At 43.8% G+C, this 21,989-nt stretch overlaps 1 protein-coding gene across 6 annotated transcripts in view; it reads left to right on the top strand.

Annotated features, from left to right (window-relative positions):
• The window catches only part of LOC144499764 (mothers against decapentaplegic homolog 4), a 99,727-nt gene that overhangs the window by 13,795 nt on the left and 63,943 nt on the right, over positions 1-21,989 (top strand). For 3 of the 6 annotated variants that reach the window (XR_013498893.1, XM_078222200.1, XM_078222230.1), the window contains exon 2: positions 19,657-20,093. Coding sequence is in view for 5 of the 6 variants with exons in the window: in XM_078222200.1 (XP_078078326.1) it covers positions 19,854-20,093 (240 nt within the window). In the remaining variant the exon portion in view is untranslated. Of the gene's footprint in view, positions 1-4,729; positions 4,775-6,075; positions 6,204-19,656; positions 20,094-21,989 lie in introns of all 6 variants that reach the window. The other 3 variants (XM_078222239.1, XM_078222210.1, XM_078222218.1) reach the window with 2 other exon arrangements.

The following is a 21,989-nucleotide window of genomic DNA, read 5'->3' as shown; positions in this document are numbered from 1 at the left end:
GAATGCCACTTGTCACAGCTCTCCATTCAGAAAAGCACCTTCCACTGTTGCCCTCTGTCTTCTATGACCGAGCCAGTTCTGTATCCATCTTGCCAACTCACCCCTGATCCCGTGCAACTTCACCTTCTGTGCCAGTCTGCTATGAGGGGCCTTGTTAGAGGCCTTACTGAAGTCCATGTAGACCACATCCACTGTCCTACCCATATCAGTCATCTTTGTCACTTCCTCGAAAAACTCGATCAAGTTAGTAAGACACAACCTCCCCTTCACAAAACCATGTTACTTCTCGCTAATACATCCACTTATTTCCAAATGGGAGTAAATCCTGTCTCGAAGAATCCTCTCCAATAATTTTCCTACTACTGACGTAAGGCTCACCAGCCTGTAATTTCAGTAAGAGTAGGGAAGGTGGTAAAAGAGGTGGAGGAGTAGCATTGTTAATCAAGGATAGTTTAACGGCAGCAGAAAGGCAGTTCAAGGGGGATCTGCCTACTGAGGTAATATGGGCTGAAGTTAGAAATAGGAAAGGAGCGGTCACGTTGTTAGTTTTCTATAGGCCCCCAAATAGTAGAGATGTGGAGGAAGAAATTGCAAAGCAGATTATGGATAGGTGTGGAGGTCACAGGGTAGTTGTCATGGGTGACTTTAACTTTCCAAATATTGATTGGAATCTTTATAGGTCGAATAGTTCGGATGGGGCAGTTTTTGTACAGTGTGTGCAGGGGGGTTTCCTGACACAATATGTGGATAGGCCGACAAGAGGTGAGGCCACATTGGACTTGGTACTGGGTAATGAACCGGGTCAAGTGTTAGATTTGTTTGTGGGAGAGCACTTTGGAGATAGTGACCACAATTCGGTGTCTTTCATTATTGCAATGGAGAGGGATAGGGCCATACGGCAGGGCAAGGTTTATAATTGGGGGAGGGGTAATTATGACGCGATTAGGCAGGAATTAGGGAGCATAAGATGGGAACAGAAACTGTCAGGGAAAGGCACAAATGAAAAGTGGAGCTTGTTCAAGGAACAAATACTGCGTATCTTTGATAGGTATGTCCCTGTCAGGCAGGGAGGAAATGGCCGAGTGAGGGAACCATGGTTCACAAAAGAGGTTGAATGTCTTGTCAAGAGGAAAAAGGAAGCGTATGTAAGGATGAGAAAACAAGGTTCAGTTGGGTCGCTTGAAGGGTTCAAGGTAGTGAGGAATGAGCTAGAAAAAGGGCGTAGGAGAGCTAGGAGGGGGCATGAGAAGTCCTTGGCGGGTCAGATCAAGGAAAACCCCAAGGCTTTTTACTCTTAGGTGAGAAATAAAAGAATGACCAGGGTGAGGTTAGGGCCGGTCAAGGATAGTAGTGGGAACTTTTGCATGGAGTCAGAAGAGATAGGAGAGGCGATGAATGAATACTTTTCTTCAGTGTTCACCAAGGAGAGGGGCCATGTTTTTGAGGATGAGTGTGAGATACAGGCTGATAGGCTGGAGGAGGTAGATGTTCTGAGGGAAGATTTATTAGCAATTTTGAAAAACCTGAGGGTCAATAAGTCCCCTGGGCCAGATGGGATATATCCTAGGATTCTTTGGGAGGCAAGGGATGAGATTGCAGAGCCTTTGGCTTTGATCTTTGGGTTCTCACTGTCCATGGGGATAGTGCCAGAGGACAGGAGAGTGGCGAATGTTGTTCCTCTGTTCAAGAAAGGAAATAGGAATGACCCTGGCAATTATAGGCCGGTTCGTCTTACTTCGGTAGTCAGTAAGTTAATGGAAAAGGTCCTGAGGGATAGGATTTATGACCATTTGGAAAGATACAGCTTAATCCGAGATGGTCAAGACGGATTCGTGAAGGGGAAGTCTTGCCTCACAAATTTGATTGAATTCTTTGAGGAGGTAACTAAGTGTGTGGATGAAGATAGAGCAGTTGATGTCGTATACATGGATTTTAGTAAGGCATTTGATAAGGTTCCCTATGGTCGGCTCATGAAGAAAGTAAGGAGGTGTGGGATAGAGGGAAATTTGGCCAATTGGATAAGTAACTGGCTATCTCATAGAAATCATAGAAACCCTACAGTACAGAAAGAGGCCATTCGGCCCATCGAGTCTGCACCCACCACAATCCTACCCAGGCCCTACCCCCATATCCCTACATATTTTACCCACTAATCCACGCATCCCAGGACACTAAGGGGCAAATGTAGCACGGCCAATCAACCTAACCCGCACATCTTTGGACTATTACATCTTTTCTGAAGTAATGTGCCGCCCCTTTTCTGAAGGGGCGGCACGGTAGCACAGTGGTTAGCACTGCTGCTTCACAACTCCAGGGTCCCGGGTTCGATTCCCGGCTCGGGTCACTGTCTGTGTGGAGTTTGCACATTCTCCTCGTGTCTGCGTGGGTTTCCTCCGGGTGCTCCGGTTTCCTCCCACAGTCCAAAGATGTGCGGGTTAGGTTGATTGGCCAGGTTAAAAATTGCCCCTTTGAGTCCTGCGATGTGTAGGTTAGAGGAATTAGTGGGTAAAAATATGTGGGGGTAGGGCCTGGGTGGGATTGTGGTCGGTGCAGACTCGATGGGCCGAATGGCCTCCTTCTGCACTGTAGGGTTTCTATGATTCTATGTGCCCAGAATTGTCCCCAGTACTGCGGTGGTTAGCTGTGGTCCAACTTGTGATTTATAAGGTTCTAGCATGATCTCTTCTATTTGGACTGCCTATAGAAGACAGAGGGTGGTGGTGGATGGAAAATATTCAGACTGGAGACCAGTTAGCAGCGGTGTACCACAGGGATCAGTGCTGGGTCCTCTGCTCTTTGTGATTTTTATCAATGTCTTGGAGGAGGGGGCTGAAGGGTGGGTCAGTAAATTTGCTGATGACACCAAGATTGGTGGAGTAGTGTATGAGGTGGAGGGCTGTTGTAGGCTGCAAAGAGACATTGATAGGATGCAGAGCTGGGCCGATAAATGGCAGACGGAGTTTAACCCTGATAAGTGCGAGGTGATTCATTTTGGTAGGACAAATTTGAATGCGGATTACAGGGTCAACGGCAGGGTTCTGAGGAATGTGGAGGAACAGAGAGATCTTGGGGTTCATACCCACAGATCTCTGAAGGTTGCCACTCAAGTGGATAGAGCTGTGAAGAAGGCCTATAGTGTGTTAGCATTTATTAACAGGGGGTTGGAGTTTAAGAGCCGTGGGGTTATGCTGCAACCGTACAGGACCTTGGTGAGACCACATTTGGAATATTGTGTGCAGTTCTGGTCACCTCACTATAAGAAGGACGTGGAAGCATTGGAAAGAGTGCAAAGGAGATTTACCAGGATGCTGCCTGGTTTGGAGGGTAGGTCTTATGAGGAAAGGTTGAGGGAGCTAGGGCTTTTCTCTATAGAGCGGAGGAGGATGAGAGGCGACTTAATAGAGGTTTATAAGATGATGAGGGGGATAGATAGAGTGGAAGATGATGAGGGGGATAGATAGAGAGAGACTATTTCATCATGTGGATGTAGCTGTTACTAGGGGGCATAACCATAAGGTTCATGGTGGGAGATATAGGAGGGATGTCCGAGGTAGGTTCTTTACTCAGAGAGTGGTTGGGGTGTGGAATGGACTGCCTATTATGATAGTGGAGTCGGAAACTTTAGGAACTTTCAAACAGTTATTGGATAGGCACATGGAGCACACCAGAATGATAGGGAGTGGGATAGCTTGATCTTGGTTTCGGACAAAGCTCAGCACAACATCGAGGGCCGAAGGGCCTGTTCTGTGCTGTACTGTTCTATGTTCTACCTGGATTATCCTTGCTACTCTTCTTAAACAAAGGAGCAACGTTGGCTATTCTCCAATCCTCTGGGACCTCCCGTGATATCCACTCCACTCCATCTGACGAAGGAGCAGCGCTCCGAAAGCTAATGGCATTTGCTACCAAATAAACCTGTTGGACTTTAACCTGGTGTTGTTAAAACTTTTACTGTGTGTACCTCCCGTGTAGCCAGTGAGGATACAAAGATTTCTCTCCAGGCCCCAGCAATTTCATCCCTTGCCTCTAATCTAACAACTGAGTAAAAATGTTTATACTCATCTTCCCTCTGGGTCTTTTTCTAATTATTTTAAATTTATGACCTGTGCTTATTGATTCAGTCACCAGTGGAAATTTTTCTCTATCTGTTTTCTAAAACACTCTCATCCTGAAAGCCTCCATTAAGATCCCTAATCTGCCCATGAAAGAACAGTCCTAACTTTTCGAATCTCTTCATAACTCTTCATAACTGAAATTCTCATGCCTGGGAAACCTCCTCTGTATACTTTCTAAGGCCTTTACATCTTTTCTGAAGTAATGTGCCCAGAATTGGTCCAACTAGTGATTTATAAAGTTCTAGCACGATCTAGCACGATCTCTTCTATTTGTAAACTCAATTAACCATATGCCTTTTACCCAACCTGTCAGCTTGTCCTCCACTTCTTAACAATTTACATTTTTGTAAACTTTTCATGGGATATGGGTGTTGCTGAGCGAGGCCAGCACTTTTATTGCCCATTCCTAATTACCCTTGAGAAAGTGGTGGTGAGCCTGTCTTGACCTGCTGCAGTCCATGTGGTGCAGATATACCCGCTGTTAGAGAGGGATGTTTCCAGGATTTTGATCCAGTGACAGTGAAAGAATGGCAATGCAGTTCCAAGTTAAGATCATGTGTGGATTGGAGACGAACTTGCAGGTTCCCATGAATCTGTTGCTCTTCTCCTTTTAGGTAGTAGAGGTCGTGGGTTTGGAAGATGGTGTTGAAGAAACCTTGGTGAGTTGTAGCAGTGCATTTTGTAAATGGTTGTCACTGTGTGCCAGTGGGGACGGTGATGGATGAATGCCAGTCAAGTAGGTTGCTTTGTCCCAGATGATGTCGATCTTCTTGACCGTTGCTGCTCTCTACTGGGCAAGTGCAGTGTATCTTATCACACTTCTGACTTGTGCCTTGTAAGATGATGGACAGACATTGGGCAGTCATGTAGTGAGTTACTGTCCACGGAATTCCTAAACTCTGACCTGCTCTTTTAACCATGGTATTTAGATAGCTGGGCCTGTTCAGTTTCTGGTCAATGATAACCCCCAGAATGTTAATAGTGGATGATTTAGAGTCATAGAGGTTTACAGCATGGAAACAGGCCCTTCGGCCCAACTTGGCCATGCCACCCCCTTTGTTTTAAACCCCTAAGCTAGTCCCAATTGCCTGCGTTTGACCCATATCCCTCGATAGCCATCTTACTCATGTAACTTTCTAAACGCTTTTTAAAAGACAAAATTGTACCCATCTCTACTACTACCTCTGGCAGCTTGTTCCAGCCACTCACCACCCTCTGTGAAAAAATTGCCCCTCTGGACCCTTTCGTATCTCTCCCCTCTCACCTTAAACCTATGCCCTCTAGTTTTAGACTCCCCTACCTTTGGGAAAAGATATTGACTATCTAGCTGATCTATGCCCCTCATTATTTTATCTACAAGATCACCCCGAAGCCTTCTACGCTCCAGAGAAAAAAGTCCCAGTCTATCCAGCCTCTCCTTATAACTTAAACCATCAAGTCCTGGTAGCATCCTAGTAAACTTTTTTTCTGCACTCTTTCTAGTTTAATAATATCCTTTCTATAATAGGGTGACCAGAACTGTACACAGTATTCCAAGTATGTCCGTACCAATGTCTTGTACAACTTCAACAGGATGTCCCAATTCCTGTATTTAGTGTTCTGACCAATGAAACCAAGCATGCTGAATGCCTTCTTCACCACTCTGTCCGCCTGTGACTCCACTTTCAAGGAGCTATGAACCTGTACCCCTAGATCTCTTTGTTCTATAACTCTCCCCAGTGGCATTTAGAAATGTTAATGCCATTGAATGTCAAGGGCAATTGGCTAGATGTTCTCTTGTTGGAGATGGTCACTGCCTGGCACTTGTGTGGTGTAAATGTTACTTACCAGCCCAAGCTAGAATGTTGTCCAGGTCTTGCAGCATATGGGCACAGATTGCTTCAGTATCTGAGGAAGCACAAATGTGCTGAACATAGTGAAATCATCAGTGAACATTCCCACATCTGATCTTATGATGCAGGGAAGCTCATTGTTGAAGCAGCTGAAGATGGTTGGGCCAAGGACACTACCCTGAGGAATTCATGCAGTGATGCCCTGGGACTGAGATGATTGACATCCAACAACAACAACCATCTTCCTTTAAACTAGGTATGACTACAACCAATGGAGAGCTTTCTCCCTGATTCCCATTGATTCCAGTTTTGCATAGACTCTTTAAAATCCCATACTTAGCCAAATGGTGCCTTGATGTCAAGGGCAGCCATTCTCACTGCACCTCAGGAGTTCAGCTCTTTTTGTAATAAGGTCAGGAGCTGGGTGGATCTTGCCGAACCCAGACCGAGTGTCAGTGAGCAGATTGTTACTGAGGCAATGTCGCTTGCTAGCACTATGGCAAATACCTTTCCCATACTGTGCTGATGACCAAGAATTGTCTTGCATTTTGTGTACAAGGCATGCCTAGGCAATTTTCCTTATTAAGGCTTATTTACATTTTAAACCAGCGTTTTTCAAAGTGGGGGTTGCGGCCTAAAATGATCTCCAGCATGTGTCACTGTTTAGAGCCACCCCCCAACACACAGCTGAATGTCCAAGGCTGCAGTGCATGTTTCCCCACTCCCCGGGTCCTAACTGATAAAATCCTGCACAAACCAAATCTTTCCTGAGTGCTGTTGCCACTGGCCACATCCTCCAATTGAACTCAAAGTCACATTCTGTCCAACACTCTGCATTCATCATACTCTTGTTGTGAAAGCAAAAAGCAGCTAATTGATGAAGGGAATGGGCTCAGATTGTCTCTGCAGTTCTCTTGCATGTCCCCACCCCACCCACAGCCCCATTAAAACAGGCAGTGGCTAAATCTGCGGAATTTAAACGTGCCGAGGAAGGCTCTGCATTTTGTTGATTATTTTCTCTCTCTCTTCAAAATAGCCAAACAAAATGGAAACAAACATGTTTCACTAATTTGCAAATGACCTCAGGCTGGCTTGTTGCTTCTCTCTTTCCCTTCTGTTGTTGAGGGATCCATCTGGTTTGGGGCCCTTCGATTTCAAAGCAGCAACTCCTAGGGCCATGTGGGAGACAGGAACAAAAACAGAGAATGCTGGAAAATCTCAGCAGGTCGAACAGAGTACGTGGAGAGAGAATAGAGCTGATATTTCAAGTCTGAGTGCCTCTTCGCCAGAGACAGGAATCAGGCTTCTCAGTAACAGCTCTCAAGTGTGGCTGAAGACCCCAACCTAAGCTGCAAACAGAATGCTTTGGTCTGTTTTTAAACCCTGTTCGCACAGTCGGTAATTGGACCCTTGCAGTCTAACCCACTTTCAGCTGCCCCGTGGACTGAATAATAAAGGATTTATTCTGACCCGAGAACTATTTCCAGCTAAGAAACGAGAATTGCACCCTGTGCGACTTATGTTCCACTCATTCCAATAGAATTTCCAGTGTTGCCAACCAACCTGCATTCACTCCTATTGTTGATTAACACATTCTAATTGAACATGCACAACCATTCCCATCTATTTGTGAATGGAGAACATATTAAATATCTTCATTTCAGTGCATGCTGTACCAGGAAACAGTATTTAGAAGACCAGCATTTTTTCAAGACGTTGTGTTACAAAATTGTGGGGTCACCAGGGCCGGCTATTTGGTTAAAATGGATTGCCGGAGGAAAGGTTTGAACAACACTGTTTTAAACCAACACCACTTGGCTAGTTTAAACAAGTTGGGCAGCAACAGTGTTGATTTTAACTAAGCATCCAGAAACTTTAGGCACAACACCAGAATTAACATGGTAACTAAATGAAAAATGTTAAATAGCACCAGGTCAGTTTACTAGAAAGACTTGCATTTATATATACCTTTCATGATCTAAGAACATCCCAAAGCACTTTACAGCCAATGATTTGCTTTCAAAGAGTAGTCACTGTTTCATAGATGAAACACAGCAGATAATTTTGTTGCCTTTGAACTCGGGTCAATTGATGGTGTGGACAAAGACACCCAAACTCTTGAATTATTGTACAACAAATCTCCTTTATTGTACTTTTAGGTTGGCACAGTGGTTAGCACTGCTGCCTCACAGTGCCAGGGACCGGGTTCGATTCCCGGCTTGGGTCACTGTCTGTGCAGAGTCTGCACTTTCTGCTCGTGTCTGCATGGGTTTCCTCTGGGTGTTCCGGTTTATTCTGACAGTCCGAAAGGTGTGCTTATTCGGTGCATTGGCCATGCTAAATTCTCCCTCAGTGTACCAGAACAGGTACCGGAATATGGCGATGAGGGGATTTTCACAGTAACTTAATTGCTGTGTTAATGTAAGCCTACTTGTGACACTAATGAATATACTAAACTTACCAAATTACCACAAAATTACACTGGGATTGAGGATGTCTATTCATACAAAGGAAGAATGACTGAAATAGAAAACTGGGGTAAAATCCATCTTTTCAACCAAACAAATTTTAATGAGTGTTGCAAATGTGGGGGTCATCATGTCCCAGAGAAGTGCTGGTGTCGAGATGGAATGTTCCAGTTGTGGTAGGAGGGATCACTTGAGACACAGCTGTAGAAACTAGCAGAACCTTTCCTGCGCCAGTATGCAGTATGGAGGAGTGTCCGTCACTTGAGTGGAATGAGTTGACAAACCACATTGACGTGGGCAAAATGGTCCCAATAACCGTGGTATTGCAAGTGAATGAACTTCCTTTGAGAGTGGGAGTGGACACTGGGGCTTTGGCAACCATCATAGGGGAACAAATTTACCATTACGTACAGGATGGGTTCCAACTGTTGAGGCTGAAGAACACAACGGCCAAGCTTTCCACTTATATAATCATACAGCGCAGAAGAGGCCCTTCGGCCCATCGAGTCCGCACTGACACATTAGAAACATCTGAACTCCCACCTAATCCTATCTGCCAGCACTTGGCCCATAGCCCTGAATGTTATGATGTGCCAAGTGCTCATCCAGATACTTCTTAAAGGATGTGAGACAACCCCGCCACTGCCACCCTTCCAAGCAGTGCATTCTAGACTATCATCATCCTTTGGGTAAAAAAGTTTTTCCTCACAACCCCCCTAACCTCCTGTCTCTCACCTTGAACCTGTGTCCCGTTGTGACTGACCTTTCAACTAAGGGGAACAGCTGTTCCTTATCCACTCTGTCCATGTCCCTAAATCTTGTACAATTCAATCAGGTCGCCCCTCAGTTTTCTCTACCCCAACGAAAACAACCCAGTCAGCCTATCCAACCTCTCTCCATCACTTAAGTGTTCCATCCCAGGCAGCGTCCTGGTAAATCTCCTCAGCCTCACCAAAGTTCACTACAACTCCGACATGCCTTCCCTGCTTTTGTAATCTATTCCTCGATTGATAAAGGCAAATATCCACACTTTTCTGGTTAAATTCCATCTGCCCATTTGACCACTCCGTCTACATCTTATAGCCCAAGACACTCCACCTCACTGTTAACCACCCGTCCAATCTTTGTGTCATCCTCAAACTTACTAATCCTACCCCCACATAATCATCAATGTCATTTATATAAATGACCAATAATAGGGAGCCCAACACAGATCCCTATTATTGGTCATCCACTGGATATTGGCTTCCAGTCACTAAAGTACCCTTCTGTCATCACCCTCTGTCTCCTACAACTGAGCCAATTTTGAATCCACTTTTTCAAAATGCCCTGTCTCCCATGTGAATTTACCTTCTTTACAAGTAATCCATGTGGGACCTTGTCAAAGGCTTTGCTGAAATCCATATAAACTACATTGACTGCACTACCCTCGTCAACACACCTGGTCACCACCTCATAAAATTCAATCAGATTTATTAGACATGACTTCCCTCTGACAAAGCCATGCTGACCATCCCTGATCAAATTTTGCTTCTCAAAATGGAGATAGATGTTCTCCTTCAGAAGTTTCTCCAATAGTTTCCCAACCACTGACGTGAGACTCACTGGTCTGTCGTTCCCTGGTTTATCTCTACAACCCTTCTTAAATAGCAGAACCACATTAGCTGTTCTCCAGTCGTCTGGCACCTCCTCTGTGGCAGAGAGGAGTTGACAATTTGGGTCAGAGCCCCTGCAATCTCCTCCCTTGCCTCCCACAGCAGCCTGAGGCACAATTCAACTGGACCTGGAGATTTATCCACTTTTAAGGCTGCCAGCACCTCCAGTATCCTGTCCTTCCCTATGCCAATTTGCTCAAGAACCTCAGTCTCTCCGCCTGAATTCCATACCATCGTCCTCATTCTCTTGGCTGAAGATGGATGTGAAGTATTCATTCAACACTCTACCAATGTCCTCTGGCTCCACCCACAGATTGCCCCCTTCGTCCCTAATAGGCCCTACTCTTTCCCTGGTTATCCTCTTCCCATTGATATACTTATAGAATATCTTAGGATTTTCCCTACTTTTACCAGCTAGAGCTTTCTCATATCCCCTCTTTGGGATCTCAACTACCTGTCTGACTTCATTCCCCAGAATCAGGTCCACACAGCTCCTTCCCTTGTTGGATCATCCACATATTGATTTTAAAAAGTTCTCCTGTACACGTTTCAAGAAATCTATTGCATCCAAGCCTTTAACACTATGCATATCCCAATTAATTTTGGGAAAGTTGAAAGCACCTAATATAATAACACAATTGTTGTTTTTACACACCTCCACAAACTGAGCACATATTTGTTCCTCAATATCCCTCTGACTATCTGGGGGTCTATAATAAACACCTAATAATGTGGCTGCCCCTTTTTTTTATTCCTAAACTCTACCCTCAAAACCTTCAATGCCTCCTCCTCTTTTACCTCCTCCCCTGTCTCACCTGAAGGTTCTATATCCCGGAATGTTGAGTTGCCAATCGTGTCCTTCCTTCAACCATGTCTCTGTGATGGCTACTATATCACACTTCCAATCTGTCAATCATTGCCCTCAACTCATCCGTTTTACCTGCAACACTCCTGGCATTCAAATAGAGGCCATCCAGCCTGGCCTTACTCCCTTGAAACTTAATACAGCTGTACACCCTCTGACTCTGAGGGCACTGGGGAGAGTTACAGAACAAAGAGATCTAGGGGTACATGTTCGTAGCTCCTTGAAAGTGAAGTCACAGGTGGACAGAGTGGTAAAGAAGGCATTCGGCAGGCTTGGTTTCATCGGTTAGAACACTGAATACAGGAGTTGGGATGTCTTGTTGAAGTTGTACAAGACATTGGTACGGCCACACATAGAACATAGAAAAGCTACAGCACAAACAGGCCCTTCGGCCTACAAGTTGCGCCGAACATGTCCCTACCTACTAGGCTTACCTATAACCCTCTATCTTACTAACTTCCATGAACTTATCCAAAAGTCTCTTAAAAGACCCTATCAAATCCGCCTCCACCACCACTACCAGAGCTGATTCCACGCACCCACCACCCTTTGAGTGAAAAACTTACCCCTAACATCTCCTCTGTACCTACTGCCCAGCACCCTAAACCTGTGACCTCTTGTGGCAACCATTTCAGCCCTGGGTAAAAGCCTCTGAGAATCCACTCTATCATAGAACATAGAACAGTACAGCCCAGAACAGGCCCTTCGGCCCACGATGTTGTGCCGAGCTTTATCTGAAACCAAGATCAAGCTATCCCACTCCCTATCATCCTGGTGTGCTCCATGTGCCTATCCAATAACTGCTTAAATGTTCCTAAAGTGTTTGACTCCACTATCACTGCAGGCAGTCCATTCCACACCCCAACCACTCTCTGCGTAAAGAACCTGCCTCTGATATCCTTCCTATATCTCCCACCATGAACCCTATAGTTATGCCCCCTTGTAATAGCTCCATCCACCCGAGGAAATAGTCTTTGAACGTTCACTCTATCTATCCCCTTCACCATTTTATAAACCTCGATTAAGTCTCCCCTCAGCCTCCTCCGCTCCAGAGAGAACAGCCCTAGCTCCCTCAACCTTTCCTCATAAGACCTACCCTCCAAACCAGGCAGCATCCTGGTAAATCTCTGCACTCTTTCCAGCGCTTCCACATCCTTCTTATAGTGAGGTGACCAGAACTGCACACAATATTCCAAATGTACAATACCTCTCAACATCTTATACACCTCTATCAGGTCACCTCTCATCCTTCGCTTCTCCAAGGAGAAAAGACCTTGCTCTCTCAACCTATCCTCATAAGGCATGCCACCTAATCCAGGCAATATCCTTGTAAATCTCCTCTGCACCCTTTCTATGGCTTCCACATCCTTTCTGTAATGAGGCGACCAGAACTGGGCACAGTACTCCAGGTGGGGTCTGACGAGGGTCCTATACAGCTGCAGCATTATCTCCCGATTTCTAAACTCAATTCCTCTATTGATAAAGGCCAGTATTCCATACGCCTTCTTAGCCACAGCCTCTACCTGCAACGCTGCTTTGAGCGTCCTATGAACCCGGACCCCAAGATCCTTCTGATCTTCCACACCGCCAAGCGTCTTACCCGTAATATTATATTCTTTCATCCTATTCGACCTGCCAAAATGAACCACCACACACTTATCTGGGTTGAAGTCCATCTGCCACTTCTCTGCCCAGTCTTGCATCTTACCTAAGTCTCGTTGCAACTGCTGACATCCCTCTACACTGTCCACAACACCACCAACCTTTGTGTCATCAGCAAACTTGCCAACCCATCCTTCCACTTCCTCATCCAGGAATACTGTGTGCAGTTCTGGTCACCCTATTATAGAAAGGATATTATTAAACTAGAAAGAGTGCAGAAAAGATTTACTAGGATGCTACTGGGACTTGATGGTTTGAGTTATAAGGAGAGGCTGGATAGACTGGGACTTTTTTCTCTGGAGCATAGGAGGCTGAGAGGTGACCTTATAGAGGTCTATAAAATAATGAGGGGCATAGATCAGCTAGATAGTCAATATCTTTTCCCAAAGGTAGGGGAGTCTAAAACTAGAGGGCATAGGTTTAAGGTGAGAGGGGAGAGATACAAAAGGGTCCAGAGGGGCAATTTTTTCACAGAGGGTGGTGAGTGGCTGGAACAAGCTGCCAGAGGTAGTAGTAGAGATGGGTACAATTTTGTCTTTTAAAAAGCATTTAGATAGTTACATGGATAAGATGGATATAGAGGGATATGGGCCAAATGCGGGCAATTGGGATTAGCTTATCTGCACTCCCTGGAGGAACCAGCTTCATCAGCCTCCAAAATGGATACTGATTTGCGAGCAAGACCCCAAGGGACTCCTGAAATACCTACATCTCTTGGACTGCCTGTACATTTCTGTGGTTATCCATTCTCTTCCTTCCTCAAGTCCCTTCAGCTGTGGTGTGACCACCTCTCTAAATGTGCTATCCACAATGTTCTCAGACTTGTGGATACTCCCCAGTGTCCCCAGTTGCTTTCCCAGCTCCGAAACTTTTTCCAGTTTCCAGGAGCTGCAGCTGGACATTCTTCCTGCACACATGCTGGCTCTGGGCATTGGCAATGTGCCTGGTCTCCCATATGTCTGGTCTCCCATATGGAGCAAGAAGAGCAAACCACAGCTTTGAGCTCTCCTGCCATGGCTAAACCCTTTAAGTTTAAAAACTTTTAAGATTACAAAAAAAAAGAAATAAAGCAAATATTCCCTACCCTTGCCTAAACATATACCAGAGAGACACTTAAAATCAAGGGGACTATGATGACTCTGGTATTCTGCGGACAGCAATCAGCCCAGCTCCCGCTTGCTATATTGGGACAAGGACCAAGTTTCATGGGCCGCGACTGGCTCCAACGCATTAAATTGAGTTGGATAAAGGTATTCAAATGAAGTGTGGGGAGCCTATGCCAGGTCATCCAAAGATATCCCAAGGTTTTTCAAGGAGAGCAAGGAAAAATAAAGGGGCTTCAAGCTTGGATATACATAGATCCTGAAGCCATGTGCAGGTATTACAGGACTTGGCATTAAAACAGCACCATACCACCCGTCATCAAACTGGTTTGCAAACAGGCTGTGCAAGCATTGAAATCTGGAAGGAAGAAGCAGTTACCAGCGTCCATAGATACCAAGATTGCATGATTTTTATTAGCCTATAGGACCACTCCACACTCGGCGACTGGCATAGCCCTGGCTGAACTGCTAATGGGACGACAGTTGCGTACCGGACTGAGCCTAATGTTTCCAAATTTGGTGGAAAGGGTAGTCTGGGCAAGACATTCAAAAAATAAATCATGACTCAAAGGCAGAGAGGTGAACAGCCCAGTTTTCATAAGGAACTTTGGGAGTAGTTCTAGCTGGGTCTCGGGAATCATCGTAGCAAAGACAGGGCTACATATCACAAGAACTAGGAGCAGAAGTAGGCCATCTGGCCCCTTGAACCTGCTCCACCATTCAATAAGATCATGACTGATCTTTTCGTGGACTCAGCTCCACTTACCCGCCTGCTTACCATAACCCTTAATTCCTTTACTGTTCAAAAATTTATCTATCCTTGCCTTAAAAACATTCAATGAGATAGCCTCAACTGCTTCACTGGACAGGGAATTCCACAGATTCACAACCCTTTGGGTGAAGAAATGCCTCCTTAACTCAGTCCTTATTTTGAGGCCATGCCCCCTCGTTCTAGTTTCACCTGCCAGGAAACAACTTCCCTGCTATCTTATCTATTCTCTTCATAATCTTATATGATTCTATAAGATCTCCCCTCATTCTTCTGAATTCCAATGAGTATAGCCCCAGTCTACTCAGTCTCTCCTCAAAAGCCAACCCCCTCAACTCTGGAATCAACCTAATGAATCTCCTCTGCACCTCCTCCAGTGCCAGTATATCCTTTCTCAAGTAAGGAGACCAAAATTGTACACAGCACTCCAGGTGTGGCCTCACCGTATACATCATATGTGGTACACATCCAGGATGAGATCCTGAGCAAACATTTAGACCATTAGAGGAAAAGAAGAGTCTCCAGAGCCGGTAGTGTCGCCAACCTCGGACATGCCCGCTAATAGTACTGATTGAAGTGTTGGGAACAAGCCACTGTGAATCCAGAGTCTGTTGCCATGGGAGCCAAAGAGACAGCAGCAGAGTGTGTACTGGTACCAGGAAAAACAAATGGGGAGGCTGGCTTGAGCAAGACAACCTCCAGGGAGAGGCCCTGTTGGCACAGTGGTTAGCACTGCTGCCTCACAGTGCCAGGGACCCGGGTTCAGTTCCCGGCTTGGGTCACTGTCTGTGCGGAGTTTGCACGTTCTCCCTGTGTCTGCATGGGTTTCCTTCGGGTGCTCCGGTTTCCTCCTACAATCCGAAAGACACGCTCGTTAGGTGCATTGGCCATGCTAAATTCTCCCACAGTGTACCCAAACAGGCGCTAGAGTGTGGCGGCTAGGAGATTTTCACAGTAGCTTTATTGCAGTGTTAATTAAGCCTACTTGTGACACTAATAAATAAAATAAGAAAAAAATAACCGGTGATACTTGGTCACACTTGCGTAAAAGGAAGTCTCTGAATAGATTGGGATATCAATATACAATAGGAGACCTGAACAAAGAAGGATGTCGCAGTGAATCTCGGAGGCCACATGGCTTCTTGTAAAAAATAGGATGGCAGCACACACGGGTTAAAGGAGAGTATGTGCTTTAAGCCCATAGTTTTTGTCTGGACTGAGAGTCTAGCTGGATTGCTGTTACTGCATCCTGCAAATAGATTTTCTGTTTGTAAATAAATAGCTGCCTTTTCATAGGTGGTCACCTGGAGTTTTTGTTACTACAGACCCAAACACTCAGGTGATGCAGCATTTCACTTGCATCTTCTTCAACTTGGTCTACAGTATTTGCTGCTCCCAATGCAGTCTCCTCTACATTAGGGAGACTAAATGCAGACTGGGTGACCACTTTGCAGAACACCTTCACTCCATCCGCAAGCATGGCCCCAATCTTCTGGTCACTTGCCATTTCATAGAAACATAGAAAAACTACAGCACAAAACAGGCCCTTCGGCCCCACAAGTTGTGCTGAACATATCCCTACCTTTTAGGCCTACCTATAACCCTCCATCCTATTAAGTCCCATGTACTCATCCAGGAGTCTCTTAAAAGACCCTATTGAGTTTGCCTCCACCACCACTGACGGCAACCGATTCCACTCGCCCACCACCCTCTGTGTGAAAAACTTCCCCCTAACATCTCCCCTGTACCTACCCCCCAGCACCTTAAACCTGTGTCCTCTCGTAGCAACCATTTCCACCCTGGGAAAAAGCCTCTGAGAGTCCGCCCGATCTATGCCTCTCAACATCTTGTATACCTCTATTAGGTCTCCTCTCATCCTACGTCTCTCCAAGGAGAAAAGACCGAGCTCCCTCAGCCTATCCTCATAAGGCATGCCACTCAATCCAGGCAACATCCTTGTAAATCGCCTCTGCACCCTTTCAATCTTTTCCACATCCTTCCTGTAATGAGGCAACCAGAATTGAGCACAGTACTCCAAGTACTCCAACTCAGCATCTTGCCATCATGCCCATGTGTCCATACTAGGCCTTCTGCAGCGCTTCAGTGAAGTTCTGCGCAAACTAGAAGAACAACACATTTTCTGATGAGGCACATTTACAGCCTTCTGGACTCTCAAGTGAGTTCAGCAACTTTAGACTGAATGTTCCCCTCCATCTTGACATTCTGTTATCTTACTTTTTGCCATTATTAGCACTCTTCATTCCTTAATGGCACCATTAGCACTCCCCTTTGTATTATGTCGACAGCTTTGTCAATCTCTCCTTTGCCCTGGCCTGCCACAGTTCTTCTATTTTGTCCCACCTCCTACAATATAATTCATTACATTTCTACTTTTCTTCAGTTCTGCAGAAGGACCATTTGAACACAATGTTAACTCTGTTTCTCTCCACTGATGCTACCAGACCTGCTGAGTTTATCCAACATTTGCTGCTTTTATTTCAAGTTTCCAGCATCCGCAGTATTTTGCTTTTATTTATCAGAATGATTTCTGGCTGTCAAGGGTTAAATTATGAGTGATTACACAAAACTACGGTTGTGTCCTGGAATTTAGAAAGTTGCACAGTTATTTGATTGAAGTTTACAAGAAATTAAGGGAATTGTATAGGTTGATTGGAGAAATTACTTTTGTTGCTTGGGGAGTCTTAAGACTAGGGGGTTAGTCAAAAAAATTAGACCATTTGGAAACGCTTCATGCAAAGGTGGTAGAAGTCTGGAACTCTCATAAATGACATTTGTTGCTAGAGTCAATTGTTAAATTTTCAAACTGAGATTGATAGATTTTTATTCGTCATAGTCTGAGGTGAAGTTTGGAAGTTGCAGGTCCTCATGATCTAATTGGATGGCGGAACAGGCTTGCATGATGATGTTGGGGGATATTGGAGGTGGTTTAATGGCCTATTCCTATATTCCTAAATTCAATAATTTTAGCTGTTGTATGGATCACTGGCAAGAATTCCTGCCGTTAAGGAATAGAAAAAGAATATATCAAAATGTTGGATTAAAATAGAGATTTAATTTTTTTATACGTCAATGAAGTATGAAAGCTATTTCTTTTTGAAAGTCATTTTTTCTCTGTTATAAACCCAAAAAGGATTGAACCTGTTGCTCAGTGTATAACTAATACATTTGCACTTCTCCAATTGTAAATGTGATCATAAAAATACTTCATTCATTATAGATATCTCCTTTTAAGATAAAATGGCCCGCTACCCTCAATATTTTCAGCTCTGCTCTGAATTAAAGATAACAAAAAATGAGTGATCAACAGCAAGTAAATCTTTCAAGTTACTAATTGACCTGCTTATAAAAACTCCTGCTTATATTAAAGTGCATCCTATGATGCAACAAAACATATCTATTTTCAATATGCAAATGTAGCAGGTTTTCTATGATTTCTATGATTTCTAATCAACATTGGCAATTCAGGTTAATGTCTTCTTTGCGACCCTTATCAACTGCTGACACTTCCAATTCTCCAACTCACTCCTGACATCTGTCCTTGGCCTCCCACACTGTTCCAAGAAAGCACCAGGAACATCAAATTATCTTTGTACTAGGCACTCCACTGCCTTCCGACCTGATTAAGTTTAGAATTTAACAAATACTTTCATTTTCTCTTGAACAACAGCTACTAATAATGGAGAATGGTGGCACCAGTGAGTGAAGGAGGTGTGCACTGATGCTTGACATGCAGAGTCCGTGTTGAAACACGACTGCTGGGGTGTTCCATCACATTTTCAGGCCAAGGCATGCCTCTTCGCTTCACAAGACTTTCTATTCTTCCCTCTAACTTTACCACTCTGCTGTACTATTTGCACCTCTGGAAGTGCAGTATCTTTTGTTTATATAATTGTCCAATTATCATCGCTGCATCTTGGCTTGCACCATCGTCCCTTTTGCCATTTACTCCTTCCTTACATTGTATCACAGATCTTGCTTTTATTTTCCTTCATTGTACCCTGTTTTCCTACCTATTGTTATCCCTGGCTCTGTACTTAAAATATCTTCCTGTTCTGGTGAACAGTCGTTGATCTGAAACTTTAACTTAGTTTCTCTTTTCCTGGGTCTGGGCTATTAATCCAGAGAATTTTAATTTGCTTAATTACTTGCTGTACCTGCATACTAGCCTTTTGTGATTCATGCACTAGGACACCCGGATTCCTCTGCACTTTCAGAGCTCTACAATCTCTCACCATTTAGATCATATGCTTTTAAAAAAAATTTCCCTGCCAAAATGGACATGTTCCTTTCCATTGGTATTTATTGCATTTCCCAGCAAATTTCTGGTTCCAGAATATGATGTGAATATCTTGAACATTTCATGATTGCTCTTTTTTAATTTAAACTCTCCATGAAATTTAACTGATAAAAAGCAAAACCCACTGTCAAAACAAGCCATGTAGTCCAGGAAGAATTGGATAATCTGATCCTTTATGTGCTAACTGTTTTAGCTAAGATTAGAACCAGTAAATTATTTAATACGTATTATTGTCTGGACAAATTAGGAGAAGTTATCCTGAGTTTCTTCATAATTACTGTTCTGTGAATTTATGTTGGAAAGTGGACCTGTCTGACCATTGGGTTAGAACAATATTAACCTTTAACTGTGAAGCATTCAGTAGTCAGATAATCTCTTGATCCTTCCTGCCATGGTTTGTAAATCTACAGTGGCTACTTGAGTGATTTGCTGGGAGGTTACGAGAGTGTATTCCCATATAAATCAATCTTCAAGAGAAAAAAATAAAATCCAAAAGGTTTCTATCAGAATGTTTCCAGAAACTCAGTTGCAGATAGGAGAATTTTGTACATCAAAATATTTGTAAACAATTGTAATGCTTTAAATTATATTAAAATGAGTTGTGTGAACAATTTATGTGGAACAAGCTGCCAGAGGTAGTAGTAGAGGCGGGTACAATTTTGTCTTTTAAAAAGCATTTAGATAGTTACATGGGTACGATGGGTATAGAGGGATATGGGCCAAATGCGGGCAATTGGGATTAGTTTAGGGGTTTTTATTTTAAAAAGGGCGGCATGGACAAGTTGGGCCGAAGGGCCTGTTTCACTGCTGTAAACCTCTATGACTCTATGTTGTGTGTTACATGTTCTATCTGTGCTTTTGTTTTCAAGGTTGCTCTAAGGAACTCTTAAAAGCTGCTGCTTTGCTTCCGCTGAAGTTCTGGCTACAATTGAGACATCTGGTGGTGTGCCTTTTAGGACACAGGAACAGTTGCTGCAAGGGGGCCCCATTTCTTAACTGTGGAAGAACTTGTTAACACAGAAAGATTGTGTTTTTGAGGGGGTGAAACTGATACAAGATCAGCAACATGTCGATCACCAACACCCCAACCAGTAACGATGCATGCCTGAGCATTGTGCATAGCTTGATGTGTCATCGACAAGGTGGAGAAAGTGAAACTTTTGCTAAAAGAGCGATTGAAAGCTTGGTGAAAAAGCTGAAAGAGAAAAAAGATGAGCTTGATTCACTGATCACAGCTATAACAACAAATGGAGCTCATCCCAGCAAGTGTGTCACAATACAGAGAACGCTAGATGGCAGACTCCAGGTAAGTGTCAAGTGGGGAACTGATTTAAAAATAACAATTTGCACTTGTATGCCAACCTTTAATGTAGAAAAATATCCTAAGCAACCCTCATGGACATGTAATGTACTGTAGAAATTATGGACCTGCATGCTTACCTTCAGCAACTGGTGTATGAGGACACCCAGGCCTTGTTGCACATTCCCCTCTCTTAGTTTATAGCCATTCAGATAATAATCTGCCTTCCTATTTTTTTGCAACCGAAGTGGACAACCTTATATTTATCCACATTATACTGCATCTGCATTTGTCCACCCACTCAGCTTGTCCAAATCACACTGAAGCATCTCTGCATTCTCCTCACAGCTCACCCTCCCACCCAGCTTTGTGTCATCTGCAAATTTGGAGATTTAACATTTAGTTCCCTCATCTAAATCATTAATATATACTGTGAATAGCAGGGTTCCTAGCACTGATTGTTGCGTTATCCCACTAGTCATTGCCTTCTATTTTGGAAAAAGATAGTGTTCTTTGTTTCCTGTCTGTCAACAAGTTTTCTATCGGTCTCAAAACGCTACCCCCCGTCGCATGCATTTTAATTTTATACACTAATCTCTTATGTGGGACTTTGTTAAAAGCCTTTAGAAAGTCCAAATAAACCACATCTACTTGCTTCCCCTCATCAATTCTACTAGTTACAACCGCGAAGAATTCCAGTAGATTTGTCAAGCATGATTTCCCTTTCGTATATCCATGCTGACTCTGTCCGATTCTATCTCTGCTTTCCAAGTGCTGTGCTGTAAAATCTTTGATAATGGTGTCTAGGATTTTCCCCACAAGTGAAGTCAGGCTTTTAAAAGGAAATAGAATAATTTACTTTATATTGTTTACTTAAAACACACTGCGTTTTATACTATATAACTCACAAATACCTTTGAGGAAGGAAGATAATGTGATGAGGATTGCATAAAGTTTGGAACCAGAACAGAATCTGTGGTTTCCTAGTTCTGTTTTATTAAGGACACCAATAATTTGATTTATTTAAAAAGTCAAACTCTTAGCTGTTTTAAGATTTTTTTGAAAGAATTTCTTAGCTGACCTGTGAAGACTAGTGAATGCTAACAATAGCTGGAAGAGTGGTGTTATGATCTGGTAGATATTACTTGCCACGTTACTTACTTGCTTCCCAAAGGGAAGCTTGGGCTACATTTCACAATTTTTTTCTTTTTGTATTTTGGTAACAAGACACGTTTACTGAATTCAGAAGCCACAAATTCCAGTAACACTTTTGGGATTAAAACATTTATTAACAAAAGAGAACTAGAGATTGAGTCGGTTAGGATTGTATTCACTGGACTTAAAAGATGAGGCGGGGGGGGGCGCTCTTATAGAAACCTATAAAATTCTATCAGCACTGGACAGAGCAGATGCAAAAAGACGTTCCCAATGATGGGGGTGTCCAGAGCCAGGGGCTGCAGGCTGAGGATACAGGGTAGACCATTTTACAACTGAGACGAGAAGAGATTTCTTCACTCGGAGAGTGGTCAGGCTGCGGAATTCACTACCCCAGAAAGTAGTTGAGGCCAAAACATGCTATGTTTTCAAGAAACAGTTAGATATAGCACTTGGGGTGAAGGGGCTCAAAGGATATGGTGGTACGGCAGGATCAGGCTATTGAGTTGGATGATCAGTCATGATTATAATGAATGGCGGCGGAGCAGGCCTCAAGAGCCGAATGGCCTCCTGCTTCTATTGTTTCTATGTTAAACACACAAGTTGCATTTACACAGTTAAAATTAGTCTTACAGAACATTCCCCCAAAAAGACTTCCTACTTGGTTAGACTCACAAATAGGCCATATGTTTAACTATAAAAATCCAGTAATATTACCACAAGGCAAATCCACTATTGCTGTAGGGA

Source organism: Mustelus asterias, chromosome 1, assembly GCF_964213995.1.
Source record: "Mustelus asterias chromosome 1, sMusAst1.hap1.1, whole genome shotgun sequence".
NCBI classification, from domain to species: domain Eukaryota; kingdom Metazoa; phylum Chordata; class Chondrichthyes; order Carcharhiniformes; family Triakidae; genus Mustelus; species Mustelus asterias.
Note: the sequence above shows the minus strand (reverse complement) of the source record. Positions and strands in the feature narration are given on the sequence as shown.